The sequence below is a fragment of the Nannospalax galili genome, unplaced genomic scaffold (assembly GCF_000622305.1).
Source record: "Nannospalax galili isolate Female #2095 unplaced genomic scaffold, S.galili_v1.0 scaffold1055, whole genome shotgun sequence".
Lineage (NCBI taxonomy): Eukaryota > Metazoa > Chordata > Mammalia > Rodentia > Spalacidae > Nannospalax > Nannospalax galili.
Window position 1 is genome coordinate 1,155,905 of NW_008337140.1, and position 18,751 is coordinate 1,174,655.

The 18,751-nt window shown below is 49.4% G+C and overlaps 2 protein-coding genes across 9 annotated transcripts; one reads left to right on the top strand and one right to left on the bottom strand.

Moving 5' to 3' along the window:
* The first annotated feature begins 734 nt into the window (after positions 1-734).
* Sh3d21 (SH3 domain containing 21) lies at positions 735-15,988 on the top strand. 8 transcript variants are annotated; one of them, XM_029563138.1, is made up of 15 exons: positions 737-1,225; positions 1,315-1,369; positions 1,596-1,714; positions 1,926-2,016; positions 2,376-2,431; positions 2,509-2,554; positions 2,691-2,791; positions 2,890-2,976; positions 3,854-3,896; positions 13,545-13,638; positions 13,735-13,781; positions 13,894-13,979; positions 14,136-15,004; positions 15,093-15,156; positions 15,229-15,988. In XM_029563138.1, exons 1-15 carry the CDS (start codon positions 833-835, stop codon positions 15,268-15,270), a joined length of 2,193 nt encoding a protein of 730 aa, XP_029418998.1. In that variant the 5' UTR covers positions 737-832; the 3' UTR covers positions 15,271-15,988. The 8 variants fall into 8 exon arrangements, with proteins under 8 accessions (XP_029418996.1, XP_029419000.1, XP_029418997.1 ...); XM_029563139.1 differs by having other exon boundaries at positions 932-958; positions 1,068-1,225; positions 15,093-15,988; XM_029563136.1 differs by having other exon boundaries at positions 735-1,225; positions 1,318-1,369; positions 15,093-15,988.
* A 143-nt stretch (positions 15,989-16,131) lies between these two features.
* On the bottom strand, positions 16,132-17,638 carry Eva1b (eva-1 homolog B). The gene is made up of 3 exons (XM_008832143.3): positions 17,442-17,638; positions 17,015-17,197; positions 16,132-16,782 (listed from the first exon to the last, which is right to left on the bottom strand). Exons 2-3 carry the CDS (start codon positions 17,079-17,081, stop codon positions 16,349-16,351), a joined length of 501 nt encoding a protein of 166 aa, XP_008830365.1. The 5' UTR covers positions 17,082-17,197; positions 17,442-17,638; the 3' UTR covers positions 16,132-16,348.
* Positions 17,639-18,751: the final 1,113 nt, after the last annotated feature.

An 18,751-nucleotide genomic window follows, 5' to 3' on the forward strand; every position in this document is an offset into this window, starting at 1 on the left:
TGTGTTTATTATCCTTTGAAAGTCCTGGGGGGAGGCACCTCCCATCTCCCACAGAAGTTTCCGCAAACCTGCATGTGTCCATGCCCCATACTCTTCCTTTCCTGGAAAGTGCCCTTTGTTTCACTGGATTCGATGCATTCTGTGATTTGAATGACACCCCCCACCCTCACTCCAGCCCACCTAGAACCAAACCCTACTAAGGGTGCCATGAGTTAGGACTTTGGCATCCTTGGTGAGGCAGGGGTCAAGGGCTGAGGTTAACTGCCTTGTATAGTCACCCAGCTGGAAGATGACCTGAACGAGCCCAATAGGAGCTAGTTGGTGGATCTGCCCTAACCTTCAGACTCTGGCCAGCTCTGGGCTTGTCTTTGTATTTCCTACCTTTCTCAAAGAAAAATATGGAATAATTTTCAGAAACTTAACCAGGTCCGCAAATCAGACTTTTCAAAATTTTATGTAAAGGGTGGAGGTTTAAAATTTGAAATATCAGGCATAGCTTTTTCAGGCAGGAGCCACACTTTCTCATCTAGGGCCTAGTTTAGGTGCGGTCTCCCTCCTGCGGGTGGGGGGGCACCCGGGTATGTACCTCTCCCCACCTTCCCCTACAGCTAAAAGCTTGCCTGCCAGAAAAGTGGGTGGGTCAGGAAAGGACTGGTAGAAATCTCCTGCCCAAATTAGGAGGCTAAAGAAGAATCCAGGTGGGTGCGAAGGAGCGCGTGTGGGAGCTCTAACCCCAGCCAGCCCAGTGCGGAGACCCTGGAGTTCTTGTCTTTGAACTGGGATCCAACCTGTCCAACCAGGCCGCCCACTCCCAGCACCTAGAGCCTGACCTATGAATCGCGTCTCCGCCTCCTGGTGTGTGTGGGGGCGGGGGCTGCCGTCTGGCCCGCCCTCCCCACACCCAGTACTCTGGCCTCCAGTCCGAGGAGCAGACTGGAGGGCGCCCCGGAAGCCATGGGTATGTGTACACGGTGGCTCCTCAGCACCCCACTCTCTGTCCTCTGCTTGGACCCCGGGCTTCGTGGAGATGCTCCCCCTGCCTTTCTCAGCCCACCCTTCGCCCGCAGAGGTCCTGGTTCTAGCCAGATACCGTGCCCAGACAGAGGATGAGCTGAGTCTGGCGCCTGGGGACGTGGTCCGGCAGGTGCACGCAGGGCCGGCTCGGGGCTGGCTGCGCGGAGAGCTGGGGGACCGCAGCGGCCTCTTCCCCAAGCACCTGGTGCAGGTGAGGTCCGGTGCAGCAGAGGCCGGGTGCGGGCAGGCCTGGGGTCTAACCGCCAGCTGAGCGCCGCTCCCCCTCCGCGCTCTTCCCAGGAGATCCCGGAGGCCCTGCGGGGTGTCTCAACACCAAGACCACGATGCGCGCGCAGTAAGTTGGGTGCTTGGCCTGCGGTGAAGGCACACTGCCCACGTGGAGAGTGACGGCTCTGGGAGGGGCCGCGAGGACATTTTGCGACCCGTGATTGGTTTCGAGTACAATGCTGTGCTCAGGGGCGGGGCCTGAAGCTACTGAAGGACGTGCTGGGGATCTATCTTCCCTAGCTCTGCGACCACAGGGGGCACCACTCCAGCTGCTCCCTCCTCATCCGACCTAGGTCATCCCGCCAAGTCTCGGGGTCCCCAAAGGTGGTGCAAAGTGAACTTCGACTACAGTCCAAAGCAGACCGACGAGCTGACACTTCAAACTGGGGAGATTATGGAAGTGATAAAGGAGGTGAGGGGGTGCAATGATAGGACTTTTTTGGGAGGTAATGGAGCGCTTCACACGGGGAAGAATTGAGTGAAGTGAGGGTGGGGGCAATGAGAAGGGAGAGGGGCGCTGAGATGGGGAAATGAGGCTGCAAGGGAGGAGGGAGGCCGAGTGGGAATTTTTTCAATGACCCTTGGGCAGAACCAGAAACTCCTGCGTCCTTCCCCCTCCCCAGATTGAGGACGGCTGGTGGCTGGGGCAGAAGAACGGGCATTTGGGAGCCTTCCCGTCCAACTTTGTGGAATTGCTGGACAGTGGGCCCCCAAGTGAGACCGTGACCCTGTGATCCCCTGGGACCAGACTGCAATCTTGAGTGATCTTCCCAGTGACCTTTCTGACCCTGTGACACCTTTGAATCCCTTCTATGACCCATCTAAATTAGTATCTCCTGGGGGCTGGAGAGATGGCCCAGTGGTTAAGAGCACTTGGTGCTCTTCCAGAGGACCCGAGTTCTGTTCCCAGTACCCATGTCAGCTCACAACTAACCTGTAACTCCAGCTCTAAGTGTTCGGACCCTTGTTCTGGCCTCCACTGGCACCAGTACATATGTGGTATACTATACACTCACACATAAAATATTTTTTAAAATAAATAGTACCTTCCTAACCTCATGATCACCCTCCAGGCCTTGGAAACACCGACATGCCTTCAACTAGCCCTGATTCTCAGAGGCTTTCTAAGGTAAATAGGGTCAGAGAGGGGATTGAGTTCTTCAGGTGGTGTGAGGCCCTACTTCTTCCTTACTCTGCCCCTACTAGCTGAGCAACCTGACCTATGACAGCCCTCCAGACTACCTGCAGACTGGTGAGCAACTAGCCAGAGTCTACCCCACTGTTCCAGGTTACTCTGTCTGTCTTGCGGGGAGGGGAACCAGCTAGGTTGATGGAGGAGGGAGCCACGGGCTGATGGGGGAGGCTACAGTGGACTGACCTTCTCCCAGTCTCCTGCCCAGAGACCTGCAGGGTCCTGTTTGACTACCAGCCTGAGGCGCCGGATGAGTTGGCACTGCATAAGGGGGACCTTGTGAAAGTTCTAAGGAAGGTGTGAGAGGAAAGGGCTTGGGGGGTGGTAAGGAGTGGGACCCTAGGAAGAATTGTTTCAGGGATACTCACCTTCCCTCTGACTTGCTTCTCAACTAGACCACAGAGGATAAGGGCTGGTGGGAAGGAGAGTGCCAAGGCAGAAGAGGAGTTTTTCCAGACAACTTCGTGCTGCCACCGCCCCCAGTAAGTATGCAGCCAGACAGAACAGAGGAAAGACTATTTCAGACAAACTGGGGGTCATGGCATTTACTAGACATAGAGAAAGGGATAAAGGCTCCCTAAAAATAGCTAAGGGTGGGCTGGGGAAATGACTCTAAAGTCAAAGCACTTGTTCAGATCCCAGAACCCCGATAAATGGCTGGTGGGCGTGGCAGTGCCTCTATTATTTCAGCCTTAGAAGGTGGAGGCAGAGCAAGCTGGCTATCCTGACTAGCCATATGGCAAGCTCTGAGTTTGACTGAGACCCTATCTCAAAGAATAAGGTGACAGCACTCAGAAGGCAGAGACAGGCGAATCTCTAGGAGTTAGAGTCCAACCTGGTCTATGTTATAAGTTCCAGGTCAGCCAAGGTTATGCAAAGAGACCCTGACTCAAAAACCAAACAGGCTGGAGAGATGGCTCAGCAGTTAAGAACATTTGCTATTCTTCCAGAGGACCTGGGTTTAATTCCCAGCACCCACATGGCAGCCAACAACCATCCATAACTCCAGTTCCAGGGGATCTGACAGCCTCTTCTGCCTTCCTCAGGCATTGCACGACATGGGCACACTTACCTACATGCAGGCAATACACACATACATACACATAAAATAAAAATAGTAAAATATTTTAAAAATAGACAAAAAAAAAAAAAAAAGGTAGAGCAATCAAGAAAGACTCCAGATCAACCTCAGGGCTTTGCATACATGAGCATCACTTACACATACACATACACAAAGAAGAAAGAAAAAAACAGGTTTATGGAACTCCTTGGACCTAACTGGAGGGTCACCCCTAAATGAGGGTGGATCCAGACATGTCAGGACTCCTCCTTAGACTTTGGCACTTCTTTTTTGTCTAGGTCAGGAAGCTAGTCCCACGGAAAATTCTATCTCGGGAATCAGGTGGGTGCCTGGGGAGCCTGGGATTGGGGGTGGGGTCTCTGGGAGATCCACCAGTCTTTAGTTGCCCATAAACACTTGTGCTTCCCCACTGGTCCAGCACACCATAGCAGCTCCCTCCCCTGGAGGTCCTTGTAGGAATGCGTATGAAGCATGTGTGGTTCAGGTTGTAAGTGTTCATATGCTCATGTTTCACTACAGGTCTTGAGAATGTGATTATCACATTCTTTTTATGTAGATCTTTGTTGTTTGTGACATTAAGGATCAAGCCCAGAGCATTGTACATGCTAGGCAAGCCACTCTACCACTGAGCTACATTCCCAGCCATGGATCTATTTGTCTGAGTCCATAAGTTATGTATATATTCATGTGTTTTAAGTGTGTTAGGAAGTAGTTTAATGTATGTGTCTATGTGTCTTTGAATGTAACATTTAAAATATCCTACAATTTTTTTTTTTTTTTTTTTTTGCCTTTTTGTCTCCCTGTAGCCCTAGCTGGCCTGGAACTCACTATGTAGACCAGGCTGGCCTTGAACTCACAGAGATCTGCCTGCCTTTGCCTCCCAAGTGCTGGGACTAAAGGCGTGCGCCATCATACCCAGCTAAAACATCCTACAATTTTATATGTAACATTATAAAAATAGTGTACCCATGGTCCATCCAAACTTCAGAACTGAAACATTGCCAATAGTCTGTACATTAAGTTCTGGGCTGGATAGATGGCTTATGAGTAAAGTGCCATAGAAGTGTGAGGATCTGAGTTTGAATCCCAGACTCCAGTTAAAGCCAAGCATGGAAGCACATATCTATAATCCCAGCATTCCTACAGCAAGACGGGAGACTTCCCAGAAGCTCTCAGAGCAGCTAGCTTGTTGTACAGGTGGCAAACAACAAATAACAAACTGAAACAAGGTGAAATTCAAGGACTGACGTCTTAGGTTGTCCTCTGACCTCCGCACAAACTCTGTGGTGTGGCCCATATACACAGGACTGCTCCTGAATGCACTTGCACACAGATAGATAATTTTCATGTTACTTCATTTCCATTCTGCCACTCCTTTCACTCCAAAGGTACCACTATCTTGAATTTCATGATCAGAATTCTCTTGAATTTTCAAGTTATATGTGTATCTTAACAATGTATCAGAAAATTAATTTTTGTCTTTGAGCTCTATAAATAAAAGTAATAGCTTAGGGATTAGAGAGATGGCTTAGCAGTTAAGAGCACTTAACAGCTCTTGCAGAGGACCCAGGTTTGGTTCCCAGCACCCACATGGGTGGTTCATAACTGTCTGTCATGCCAGGGATCTGACATGCTCTTCTGGCCTCTGTGGGTACCAGACATACACGTGGTGCACATACATACATGCAGACAAAAGCATTCGTACACATTAAAAAAAAAAAAAAACTTTTAATCTGAAGGGGGAAAAAAGCAGCTGTTGGGTGTTGGTGGTGCATGCCTTTAATCCCAGCACTCTGGAGGCAGAGGTAGGTAGATTTCTACACATAGCGAGTTTCAGGCCAGCTGGGGCTACAGTTGTTAATTGGGTCTCCCTGTAGCCCCAGCTGGCCTGGAACTCACGATGTAGACCAGGCTGTCATCAAACTCACAAAGATCTGCCTACCTTTGCCTCCTAAGTGCTAGGATTAAAAGCATGCACCCACACCCAGTTCCTTTTATTTCATTTTTATGTGTATTCTGTACCTGCTTAATTGTATGTGCATCCACATGTGTGGTAGGTGTCCAAGGAGTCCAGAAAAGGGTGTCCCATCTCCTAGAACTGGAGTTACAAATTGTTGTGAGCTGCCCAATGTGGGTCCTGGGAATTGAACCTGGGTCCTCTGGAAGAGCAGTCAGTGCTCCTAACCTTTAATTAATTAATTAATTAATTTATTTATTTATTTATTGGTCTTTTTGAGACAGGGTCTCCCTGCAGCTCCAGCTGGCCTGGAACTCACTATGTAGACCAGGCTGGCCTTGAACTCACAGAGATCTGCCTGCCTCTGCCTCCCAAGTGCTGGGACTACAGGCGTGTACCACCACACCTGCCTTAATTTCATTCTTTTAATTTTTGTGTATTTCATATATAAAATCATATGAATGTAAGGATTTTTTTTAATTCTGTGAGGTATATCATGGGGATTTTGATTGGGATTGCATTGAATCTATATATTGCTTTTGATAGGATGGTCATTTTCATAATATTAATGCTTTCAATCCATAAGCATGGGAGGTCCTTCCATCCTTTCCCCTTTGGCACCTTCAAATAGCCCCCCAATCCCTCGCTGGAGTTCATACATTCTGTCATTTGTGTTAAGGCCTATCATGTTAGTTAGTGTCTCCAGATGTCCCTTGGTGCAAGTTCATCCACTGGGAGTTAGTCAGCCTATCTAGAGTCCTTCCCTTTAAGAAGATCTGCTCAGGGTCGGAGAGATGGCTCAGCAGTTAAGAACACTGATCTTGCAGAAGACCTAGGTTCGAATCCCAGCACCCACATGGCAGCTAACAACTGTCCATAACTCCAGTTCCAGGGGATCCAATAGCCTCTTCTGTCCTCCATGGGCATTGCACGGCATGGGTGCATTTGCTTACATGCAGGCATAACATTCATGCACATAAAATAAAAATAATAGCTGGGCATGCACGCCTTTAGTCCCAGCACTCGGGAGGCAGAGGCAGGCGAACCTCTGTGACTTCAAGGACAGCCTGGCCTACATAGTTCCAGGACAGCTGGGGCTACAGGGAGACCCTGTCACAAAAAGACCAAAATAAATAAATAAATAAATTAATTAATTAATTAAAAATAAAAAGTAAAAAAAAAAGATCTGCTCTTCTTCACCCAGCAGTAATCAGCTGCCAATAATTTTTCAACTACGATTGGGGTCTGCTGTGCATTTCCACAGTTCTGTGCTGGGTTTTTGACTGCTTGAGTTTGCATGGGTCTTGTGCATGCTGACACCATTGCTGTAGGTTTGTGTGAGAAGGGTCCCAGGCACCTGTAGATCTGTTTCTGTATGGTCCTACACTTCCTCCCTGGCTCTTACAATCTTTCCACCTCCTCTTCTGCAATGGTCCCTGAGCCCTGGGTAGGTGGATTTTAATACAGGAGTCCTGTCCAAGGACCCACACTCTGCAGACTCTTATTTTCTGCGTTTTGGCCATTTGTGACCTTTTGTGTTCCTGGCCCTCTGTTGCATGAAGGAGCTTCATTGATGAGAGTTGAAAGATGCATTAGTGTTCTCTTCATCGCTTGTTTTATGTTCCATGAGCCTTAGAGGTTGCATCCTAGATGTGCCACTTAAACTTGGGCAGGTCACTGACAATCTGTGTGTGTGGCCAGGTATGGAACTCTGTAATTATCGCTGTCCCTTGAAAACGAAGCTTCCTTGATTGGTGATGACTGGGATACTTTTTTATTTTTTTATTTTTTATGTGTCTGTGTGTATTGCCTGCATGTAGGTAAGTGCACCTGTGTCGTGCAATGTCTGTGGAGGTCAGAAGAGGCTGTTGGATCCCCTGGAACTGGCCTTAACAGACAGCTGTTAGCTGCCACATGGGTGCTGGGATTTGAACCCAGGTCTTCTGCAAGAACAGTCAGTGTTCTTAACCCTTGGACACCTAACCCAGCCCAGGGATACTTGTTTATAAGGATTTGGTGCTAGGATCCACAAATGAGGGAGAACATACATCTTTTATTTTTCTGAGTTTGTGTTACTTCAATTAGTATAAGTTTCTAGATCCATCCACTTATCTGCAAATCTCATTATTTCATCTTTCTTTACTGCTGAGTAGAACTCCATTGTGTAAATGTACCACAATTTTGTTAACCACTCATCCATTGAGGGGCACTTAGGTTGCTTCCATCTCTTAGCTATTGTGAAAAGAGCAGCAACAAACATGGTTGTACAAGTATCTCTGCAATAGAATTAATCCTTTGGGTATATGCCAAGGAGTGGTATATACCGGGTCATATAGTAGGTTCATTTTTAGTTTTTTAAGGGTTCTCCACACTACTTTCCATAGGGGTTGCACAAATTTGCAATCCCACCAGCAGTGGATGAGCATTCCTCTTTCTCCACATCCTCACCAGCATTTGGTTATCATTTGTTCTCTTGATCTTAGCTAGTCTGGGGTAAGATGAAATCTAAAGGCAGTTTTAATTTGCGTTTCCCTAATTACTAACAATGTTGAACACTTTTTAAGATGTTTCTTAGCCATCTTTATTTCTTCTTTTGAGAACTCTCTGTTTAGATCCTTAGCCCATCTTTTCATTGGGTCATTTGTTTTCTTGATTCTTTGTTTTTTGAGTTCTTTTTTTTCCTTTCTTTCTTTTTTTTTTTTTTTTTTTTTTCGGTCTTTTTGAGACAGGGTCTCCCTGTAGCCTCAGCTGTCCTGGAACTCACTATGTAGACCAGGCTGGCCTTGAACTCACCGATATCCGCCTGCCTCTGCCTCCCGAGTGCTGGGATCAAAGGCATGCGCCACCATGCCCGGCATGAGTTCTTTATATATTCTGGATGTTAAAGCTCTGTGAGCTTTGTCACTGGTGAAGCTTTTTTCCCACTCTGTGGGTTTTCTGTTCACTTTCTTGTTTCTTTTGCTGTACAGAACTTTTTAGTTTAATGAAGTCCCACTTGTTGATTGTTGACCTTAATTCCTGGTGTCTGATTTAGAAAGTCCTTTCCTACACCTGTATCTTGTAGGGTACTGCCAATACTTTCTTCTAACAGTTTGAGAGGTTCCAGTTTCACATTGAGGTCTTTGATCCATTTGGAGTTCATTTTGTGCACAGTGAAAGATAAGGATCTAGTTTCATTCTTCTACAGGTGTAGATCCAGTTTTGCCAGCACCATTTGTTGAAGATGCTGTCTATCCTCCATTGTGTGTTCTTGGCACCTTTGTCAAATATCAGTGGCTGAAACTGTGTGTACTCAGGTTTAGGTCTTCAATGATGTTCCATTGATCTCGGTGTCTGTTTTGACTATAGCTCTGTAGTATACTTTGAGATCTGGTACAGTAATCCCACCAGTGTTGCTTTGGCTCTCCAGGGTCTTTTGTGCTTCAATATGAATGTAAAGATGGTTTTTCTAATTCTGTGAAGTATGTCATGGGTATTTTGAATGGGACTGCATTGAATCTATATCTTTTGATAGCATGGTCATTTTCACAATATTAACTCTTCCAATCCATGAGCATGGGAGGTCCTTCCGTTTTCTGGTGTCTTCCTCAATTTCTTTCTTTAAAGATTTAAAATTTTCATTGTAGAGATCTTTGATGTCTTTGGTCAGGTTTATTACAAGATATTTTAATTTTTTGCAGCTATTATGAAGGGGGAGTGTTTCCATGTGCTCTTTCTCTAATTGCTTGTTATTGGCATATGGAAAGGCACTTTTGTAGCCTGCCACTTTACTGAAAGTGTTGATCAGTTCTAGGATCAGTTTTCTGGTGGGTTTTTTTTGGCTCTCTTAGGTATAGTATCATATCGTCTGCAAAAAAAAAAAAAAAAGAATAATTTGACCTCTTCTTTTCCAATTAGTACTCCTTTAATTTCCTTCTTTTGTCTTACTGCTCTAGGAAGAGTTTCAAGCACCATATTGAAAAGGAGTGGAGATAGTGGACATCCTTGCCTGGTTCCTGATTTTAATGGGAATGCTTTCACTAAAGTTTTTTTTTTTTTTTCCATTTAGAATAATGTTGGCTGTGGGTTTGTTACATATAGCTTTAATTAGGTTGAGGTATGTTCCCTCCAGTTCATTTCCCTTTAGGACTTTTAGGATGAATCCATGTTGAATTTTGTCAAAAGCCTTTTCCGCAGCTATTGAGATGACAATGTGATTTTTGTCTTTGAGTCCGTTTATATGATTTATAAGGTTTATGGACTTGCATATACTGAACCATGCCTGTATCTCTGGAGTAAAGCAGATTTGATCATGGTGAATGATCTTTTTGATGTGCGTCTGTATACAGTTTGTGAGTATTTTGTTGAGAATTTTTTGCATTGATGTTCATTAAGGATATGGGTCTACAGTTTTCTCTTTTTGGTTGTGTCTTTACTGGTTGTGGTATTAGAGTGATGCTGACTTCATAAAAGGAATTTGGGAGTTCTCCCTCTGTTTCTAGCTTTTTGAATAATTTAAGTAGTATTAGTTGTAGTATCTCTTTGAATATCTCATAGAATTCTGCGTTGGATCCATCTGGACCTGGGCTTCTTTTAGTCCTGACTCACTATGTAGACTAGGCTGGCCTTGAACTCACAGAGATCCGCCTGCCTCTGCCTCCCGAGTACTGGGATTAAAGGCGTGCACCACCATGCCTGGCTGGGTCTGGGCTTTTTTTAGTTGGGTGGTTTTGAATTAGTTTCAGTTTCCTTGTATGTTATGGGTCTGCTTAAACTGTTGATCTCTTCTTGGTTTAGCTTTTGTGGGTCCCATGATTTTAGATATCCATCCATTTCTTTTAAAAGTATTCCCTTATAATGTTCTGGATCTTTTGTGTGTCTGTTGTGATGTTTCCCCTTTCATCTCTGATTTTGTTTAGCTTTTCAAAGAACAGCTCTTAGATTCATTGATTCTTTGTATTGTTTTCTTTGTTTCTATTTCATTAATTTCTGCTCTAATTTTTCTTATTTCTTCTATTCTGCTGGGTTTGGGTTTCATTTGTTCTTACATTTCCAGAGTCTTGAGTTGCAATGCTAAGTCTTATATTTGTGCTGTTTCTGATTTTTTGATGTAGACACTTAGAGCTATAAACTTCCCTCTTAGGACTGCTTTTTTTTTTTTTGAGACAGGGTCTCTCTGTAGCTCCAGTTGCCTGGAACTTACTCTGTAGACCAGGCGGCCCTCGAACTCACAGAGGCTCCCCCTGCCTCTGCCTCCGAGTGCTGGGATTAAAGGGCGCCACTACGTCCAGCAGGACTGCTTTTAAAGTGTCCCAGAGGTTTTGTTGTGTTGTATTGTCCTTTTTGGTTTAATCTCAGGAATACTTTTATTTCTTTCTTAGTTTCTCCTTTGACCCACTCATCATTTAGGAGTGTGTTGTTTAATCTCCATGAGTTCCTGTAGTAACTAGGGCTTCTTCGGGTGTTGATTTTAAACTTTATTGCATTGTGGTCTGATAGAATGCATGGAATTATTTCAATTTTTTGGTATTTGTTGAGGTTTGTTTTCTGTTCCAGTATGTGGTCAATTTTTGACAAAGTTCCATGGGGTGCTAAATAGAAAGTGTATTCTTTTGGTGCTTGGGTGGAATATTCAGTAGTTGTCTGTTAAGTCCATTTGATGTATGGTATCATTTAATTCAGATGTCTCTGTTTATTCTTGGTCCAGTTGACCTGTCTAATGGAGAAAGTGGGGTATTGAAGTCCCCTACTTTTACTGAGTTGGGGTTAATCTGTGTCTTAAATTCCTTCTAATGTCTAGACCCCTACTAGTGGATACTCACGGCACAATTTGGGAAGTTTGCTAAGCAGAGGCCCTACTTTGGCACTCTTTGGCTGTCTCCTAAGGTCATTGCCCCTACCCTATTGCAGGGCAGAGAGGTCTAGGCCTGGCAAAGTGGGAGGGGCCTCAGTAATCCCAATGCAGAGGGTTGCACAGCACAATTTGGGGATGTTCACCTCCAGGCACCCTCAGGCAGTCTCCCATTAATTTCTTTATTAGAACCATCCTAGTGGCCATGAAGGTATCTGGTTTTGATTTGCTTTTCTCTGATGGCTTAATGGTGCTGAGCATCTTTTCATGTGTTTACTGGCTCTTTGGATACTATCTATAGAAATATTTGTTTCAATCCTTTGTTCATTTTCTAGTTGGATTGTCTCTGAAAAAAAAAAAAAAAAAGCCGGGCGTGGTGGTGCATCCCTTTAATCCTAGCACTTGGGAGGCGGAGGCAGGTGGATCTCTTAGAGATGAAGGCCAGCCTGGTCTATATAGTGAGTTCCAGGCCAGCTGGGGCTACAGGGAGACCTTGTCTCAAAAAGATGAAGAAAACAGAACTCAAGGTTAGCATATGCTGAGTTCTATCTGCCAAACAGCTCAGCACATGTATGTTAAGTCACTTGTCTCACCACAGTCGTACAAGGTGCAAACTGTTTTCCATGCCTCATAGATGAGGTCACAACAGGGCACAGAGGAGCTACCTGCCTATGTTCTTCCATGACTAGCAAAGAGTAGAGCTTGAACTCAAAGCCTGGGGTCTAGACTGTAAAATCCCTGCCTCTACTTACTACAGTATGCTGTCCGTAGACACGTGTGTGTGTCTGTGTGATGTTGTCTGTACATGTCGGCATGTATGTACATGCCACAGTGGCCATGTGGCTGCCTTCAGGGGTCTACTCCAGTGTCACCTTAAAGTGGCCTCTCTGACCATTTTGCTTGGGGATTTTTATATTTTATTTATTTGAGACAGGGTCTCACATTCTAGCTCTGACTAACCTGAAGCTCCCATGTGGCCCAGACTGGCCTTGAATTCAGCGTTCCCCCTGCTGCCGTCTTTGATTATTTTGTTGTTGTTGTCTTAGGGTTTTTGTTTTTTTTTTGAGACAGGGTTTCCCTGTAGCCCCAACTGGCCTACATCTCAATATGTAGACCAGGCTGGCCTCCATCTCAGAGATCTACCTGCCTCTACCACCAGAGTGCTGGGATTAAAGGCGTGCACCACCGTCCCCTGCCAGTAGATGCTGGAAGAGGCTATTAGATACTTAGAACTAGAGTTAACAAAAGGTTATAAACACCACATGGGTGCTGGGAACTGAAACTGTGTCCTCTGTGGGAGCAGCCAGTTGCTTCTTTTTTTATTTTTAAATATTATATTTATTTTTATTTTTATGTGTATGACTGTATTGCCTGCATATATGTAAGTGCCATGCCATGTCTGTGGAGGTCAGAAGAGGAACTGGAGTTATGGATGGTTGTTAGCCTCTATGTGGGTACTGAGAATTGAACCTGGGTCCTCTGCAAAAACAACCAGTGTTCTTAACCTCTGAGCCATCTCTCTAGCCCTAAGCCAGTTGCTTCTTAACACTTAACTGCTGAGCTGTGTCTCCAGGCCCAGGAATTTTTTTTTTTTTTTTGAGATAGCATTTCTGTGTGGCTCAATCAGCCTTTGAACTACTGGCCTTGCCTTCTGACTCAGCCTTCTGAGTGGTGAAATGTCAGACAGGCATTGCCATGCCTGGCTTTTGGGGGCAGAGAGTGGATATTGAGAGGGCAACTGAATATGAATGGGGGCTTTATAGAGGAAACTGGACAGATGAAAATTTGAGTCATCAGTTTATTGATAATTAAAACCCTAAGACTGTGTGGGATCTTTTAAAGATGTGAGAGAGAGAAAGGAAAGAAGTTGAAGGTAAGATTGGAAAGTTGTTTCTGTGGTCCACAGAAGAGATGATGTCTGAACCACGGAAGTCACTATGGGCACTAAGCAGGAGGCAGGTCTTCCAAGAGTGGATGAAACTCTGGCAAAATAGTGCTGTCTCCTGTTCACAGCCTTCCCTGATGGCTGTTTGCTAGGTGTCCTTTTAGAGTGTTGCACAGTTCCCTAAGGCCAGGGTGCTCTGCTTCCCAGAGTCAGATGGGATTCATCTTCTGTGCACAGCCAGTGATTTGGGCAGAGGGATGAGTGAATAAACAAATCCTTTACTTTGTCTCCTCCCAGTTCTTAGTAAGGAACCAAAAAAGCTGGTACCCAAAACATCCTTACCCACTGTCAAGAAGCTGGCAACAGCTGCCTCTATGCCTAGCAAAGCCAAGTAAGGAACACAGGGTATTGGCGTGAGGAGGGGGGTACAGAGGAGATGCCCCTCCCTGCCTCTACCCCATGTGCTGCTGATGGAGATATGTTTCAGGACATCTTCCAGCCCAAGTTGGGATGGTCAGACACGCCGAGAGTCAGGTAAGGGCTTCCTTCCTCCCGCAATAGGGATAGGGTGGTTGTGCCGAGAGACAGAGATAAGCAGTGGTGGGGTTTATACTGAGCTCGGGTCCCTGAGGCTATGCTTTCATAGGGTGCAATGGCCTCAATGGAGGTCTCAGGCAACCTGAGAGAAAACAATCCAGAATCCAGGCTTCCCGGCGCTCTATGTCCCGTCAGGTGAGAAGCTAGAGTAATGTGGGAGAAGGGCTACCCAGAGGAGGCTGGTTCCCACAGGTGTGGTATACAAGGGTGAAGGATCCCAGGTAAGGGAAACCAGGACCTTTTAAAGTGTCCAGCCTCCAACTGAGACCTCATCCCCCACCATCACCACAGAAGGAAGAACAGAGCAGCCTGGCAAAGGCCCCCTCCAGGAATAAGACCTCCACCCCAGAGAAGACCCTGCTTCCAGATAAGGGCCCAGAGAAGATGCCCAGTCCTGACAGAGTCTCCACCCCAGGGAAAATGCCAAATCTGGAGGAGGAGGGCCCCACCCCAGAGAAGGCCTTGGATTCTGTTAGAATTCCCACTGCAGAGAATAGTACTATGAATGAGGCCCCTGCCCTAGAAGCCCCACCTATGGATGAAGCTAAGGCTCTCACCCTGATCTCTACTCCAGAGCAGATGCTTTCTGAAGAGGTTCCTCCCAGAGACAACACTCAGTGCCAGCACTCGTCTCAAGCGGAAACCCTGCAGGGGTCCGAGTCCTCTGTAGATACCAGGGCTCAAACCCCAAAGGATATCCACATGCCAGGGGAGTCCCCCCAACTGCCTAACACCTCAGAGAGGTGCTGCTGTAAGGTAAAACAAAGGGACAGCTCCCTACCCCAGTCCAAGGCAGTGTGTGGGTCCCTCGGGAAGGAGCCTACAACCCTCCTGAAAGGGGAACCTGCAAAAGATGAGACTATTCTTCAAGAGGAGGCACCCTCCAAAGAGGAGACACTTCTGAAAGAGGTGCCCCCCAAAGAACTGCCTTCCAAAGGGGTGGCTCGCAAAAAGCAGGTGCCCCCTAAAGAGGCAGCCCCCACTCCCCAAGTCGCACATAGTACCCAGCAGATGGCAGACCCTCAAGAGACTCCCACAGTTCAGCCTTCTGTCCCCACAAACTCTTCTCAAAACGAGAATGATGGCATGGATGTAACATCCCTAAGGGAGGAGGTGGAGACACTAAAGAGCGCGATAGAGCATCTGGGGCTGCAGCTGGAGTAAGTGGGCTGTGGCCATGGGTCAGGTCGGGGGTGGCAGGGATGAAGAGGAGGGTCCAGCCCCCTCACCTGCGCCGGGTGTCTGCAGAAAGAAGATAAGCGACATCTGGGAGGAGCTGAAGACCGAGAGGGAGAAGCGCCAGTTGCTGGAGGTGGGTGGAGTGCGTACTCAGGAGGGAGGGCGGTACCTGGCAGCCCGGTCACTGACGCCCTCTCCCGACTAGGTTCAGATGATGCAAAGGACCCAGAAGTCCAAACAAACATAGACGCAATGAGGACGGGCCAGGAGGGCTCTCTGGCGGACCTGGAGGGACATCCGGCTTGGGCCACCTCAGTCCTTGAATAGGACTTTGAAAAACTCCAAGAAAGTAAACTCTGGACGCTCCAAAAGGCCTGGCTAGGGGCGGTGCCGACCAGTGCACCGCCCTCTGCATTCCTAGCGGTCTCTCCAGGGCACATCTGGCCAACATGTGGCTCCCATTACCATTCTCAAGGCCTGTGCAAGGCTATTTTTATCCACCGGATGGGGGGGGCGGAGGTTGTCTCTCTCCGATGCCAACCCCACCAGCCCCATGCTAGAGGCGGTGGAGGCAGGAGGGGCCCAGGCCCGGAACCCAGCTGTGCGCTGGAGAAGGGTGGAGCCAGCCTTCTCCCTGCCCAGCTCCTCCCAGTTAAGCCGCTGTCCACCCAAAGGGACTCCAGGCCACTAGTTTGCAATGACCCTCGGCCCAGATGCAACTCCACCACCCTGCTCAAGCACACACGGTTACAGTGTTTAATAGAACCTTAGCGTCAAGGTCGGAGCCCCAGGCCTCATTGAGTGATGGCAATGACGTCCTAGCCCGGCGCACAGTAAGAACTAGGAGCTGTTTCCCCAGGCTTCGGTACGGAAAGTATTTGTAAGGGACACACAAGATACCTGCCTTGTGTGGGGGGTGGGGGGCGGGGTGGTGGTATCTCAGTCTGTTCCTAATCTGTGACGTGAGAATGAGCATGTAGTGGGTGGGCACCCGGAGGTGGCGCAACCCGGAAAAGAAGTCATGAGGGTCTCAGTTGTGGGCCCCCTGCATGGCTGCTGGAGCCTGAGGGCCTGCTGAAAGCAATGGTAACTGAGGGAGAGAACTGAGTTACTCAAACTAGCTTTCATTGGTTATTCATCATTACCAGGGGAAGAAGGAGGGGGTCTGATATCCTCTTCCCACCCACGCTTGCCCTGGGAAGAGGGCTTCTCAGAAGATCCATGCCCAATAGCACCAGGGGAGCGCCAAGGCAGAGGCAAGTCCTGAGGCAGCTCTGGGTCCAGTTCCATGTTCAGCACTCAGCCCCTTGCAGAGGAGCTGGGCGTTAGTAATAGTGCATGCGGCCCAACGTGCCCGTGGCTGTGGGGCCGGGTCCCAGTGTGCCAGTGCCCAGCAGGTCTGGCTGCCCGGTGCGCCAGATCTCACGCAGAATGCGTTCACGCTCCTCCAGCCGCTGTGCCCTCTCCAGCTCCTCTGCCGATGTGAAGACGTTGACGCTGAGGGGCCCGTCGGGCTCTGTGGACAGCTCCTGGCCTGGCAACGTGTCGTCAGGGCCCAGCCTCGTCACTGTGTCCTCTTCTTCGTCCTCGTCCTCGTCCTCAGGCTCTAGGGTGCTGCTGCGAGGGTCCCGGCGTGGAGCAGGACCTCGGGGCCGCGAGCGGGGCGCACAGGAGATGCTGATGACCAGCAGGCACAGGGTCAGCAGCAGGCCGAAGCAGACACCCAGCACGAAGTACAGGCCGAAGCTCTCGGGGTTGGCTGGGGGGAGAGGGTCAGAAGTCATGGGGGGACCCTGGCAGGTCGGGAACTACTCCATCTAGGAGAGACCTCTGACTCTAGGTTTGGGGCAAAGAGCTGAAGGAACCCTCGGGAAGGGCAGCCGGGGAGAGGCATCGGCAGGGAGACAGGGCGGGGCACTGGGAGGGGTGACTGTCTAGGAAAGTGTTCTCAGGCTGGGGAGGGGTCTGTGCTCCCCTGGCCTGGCCCTCACCGCGGATGTGTGCGTAGGCCGCTAGGCTGTTACTGAGAAGCTCCATGTCCCTTCGCGGGGCATCCATGCTGCTGGGGCGCAGCTTTCCCCCCTGCGAGGTCAGCCAGGTCAGGTCCCGCCGGCCCTGGCGCGCTCGCTCCTCCCGCAGCTCCAGCTCCTGGAGGAGCGGCCTCGGCTTCCACCCTGGAGAGAGCGGTTCTCACTTGGCTGCAAATCTGGACCCTGTTAAGGGTAGTCCTTGCTCCCGTCGCCGACACCCCTGAATCCCCGCGAGCAGCCGAACGGGCCGCAGAGGCTCCGCCCCCTTGTGGGGTCCGGAGGTGAAGTCCAGGCTCGGAAGAGGGGCGAGGCGCCGTGTCTCCCCGCTTCCCCGCCTCCCTCCTGCATCCCACCCGCCCGCAGGCCCCCAGAGGCCCGGCTGACTCACCGTCAGCGCCCAGCTGCCCGGCCCCGGCGGGTCGGTCTCGGCGGCCGCATACACCCGGGACCCGACCGCTCCCGCCCCGTCCGATCCCGGCCAGCCTGTCCGCCCAGCTCGGTTTGCGGCGGAGGCGCGGCGGGACACGGGCCGATGGACCAGCGGGCGGAAAGTTTCCTCGGAGGAAAGAGGAGGGACGGGGCGGGGCGGGGAGGCGGGAGGAAGAGCGCCTGGAGGAAGGGGAGAGGGGGGCGGCCCCGGCTCCCCCACAGGAAGCCGCTGGGGAGGCCGCTCGCTGGGGCCGCCCCTGCCACTACTAACAACAACAACACCATTGGTTATTAACCATCCCTACCTCCTAACAGTGGGCTGCCTCCCGGACGTGTCTTTTCGTGTCATCTTAATAACCTTAGGACCGGGCTATTATTGAATGTCCATTTCGCAGATGAAGTAAACTGAGTCATGAAGATCTTGGGGGAATGTTAGGAGTTGAACCTGCAGCTTTCTGACTCTAGAGCGCAGTCTCCAAATCTCACTTCCGTGTGTCTGGCGCCTCCAGTCAGGGAGCTCTAAATTGCTACATCCAGAGAAGGCTGCCCCTTCACCCTCCAGCACTTCCTAGACTTAGAGGTGGCCAGCACCCCTACACATCCTCCTCTGTCCTCAGTCCTCCGAGAGAGAGAATGTCAGGGCCCAGGCTGAGTGTGTCCAACTGGCCAGCTCTGCTGTGGTCACCCAAGGTTAATGATTGTTGGACTCCTAAGCCAGGCCTTGGTAAGGCTGCAGACCCCGACAGGGGCCTCTGTCTCCGTGACTGCAAGGAATGTCCTGGCTGCTTTGCTTGCTGGACCTGCCCAGACTCACACGTGCACTTCCACCTGGGCTCAGGGCTTGTGCAGCAGTGTGATGAGGGATCTGCAGCTGGCCTCCCTGCCCCAGGCTTCCCCTCCCTTGTTCTGGAGCTGGGGTGAGGGGGAGGCCTTCTTGGCGGGAACCTTGGGGAGGAGGAGGGAAGGAAGAGGGAGAGGAAATTGCAGACATAGCTGTAGGCTCGGCCTGAGGGCCAGTGACCACCCCCCTTCCCTGCCCAGGCTGCAGAACCCCACTCCCCCAGGCCAGCCTGGGTTCAAGTAGGGGGCAAGAGATGATGGAAAAGGACTAGGCTGACTCCCACCTGGATGTGTTTGTAACTGTTTAGTCTGCTTTGTGAGCATATGGAGGCCTCTCTGCCCACATCTGTGTAGTCGATTTGCATAGAAACTCCTCTAGTATTTGTGTGGGGTGAGCACAGCCTCCAGGCAGCAGATGCCCTTCCTAAG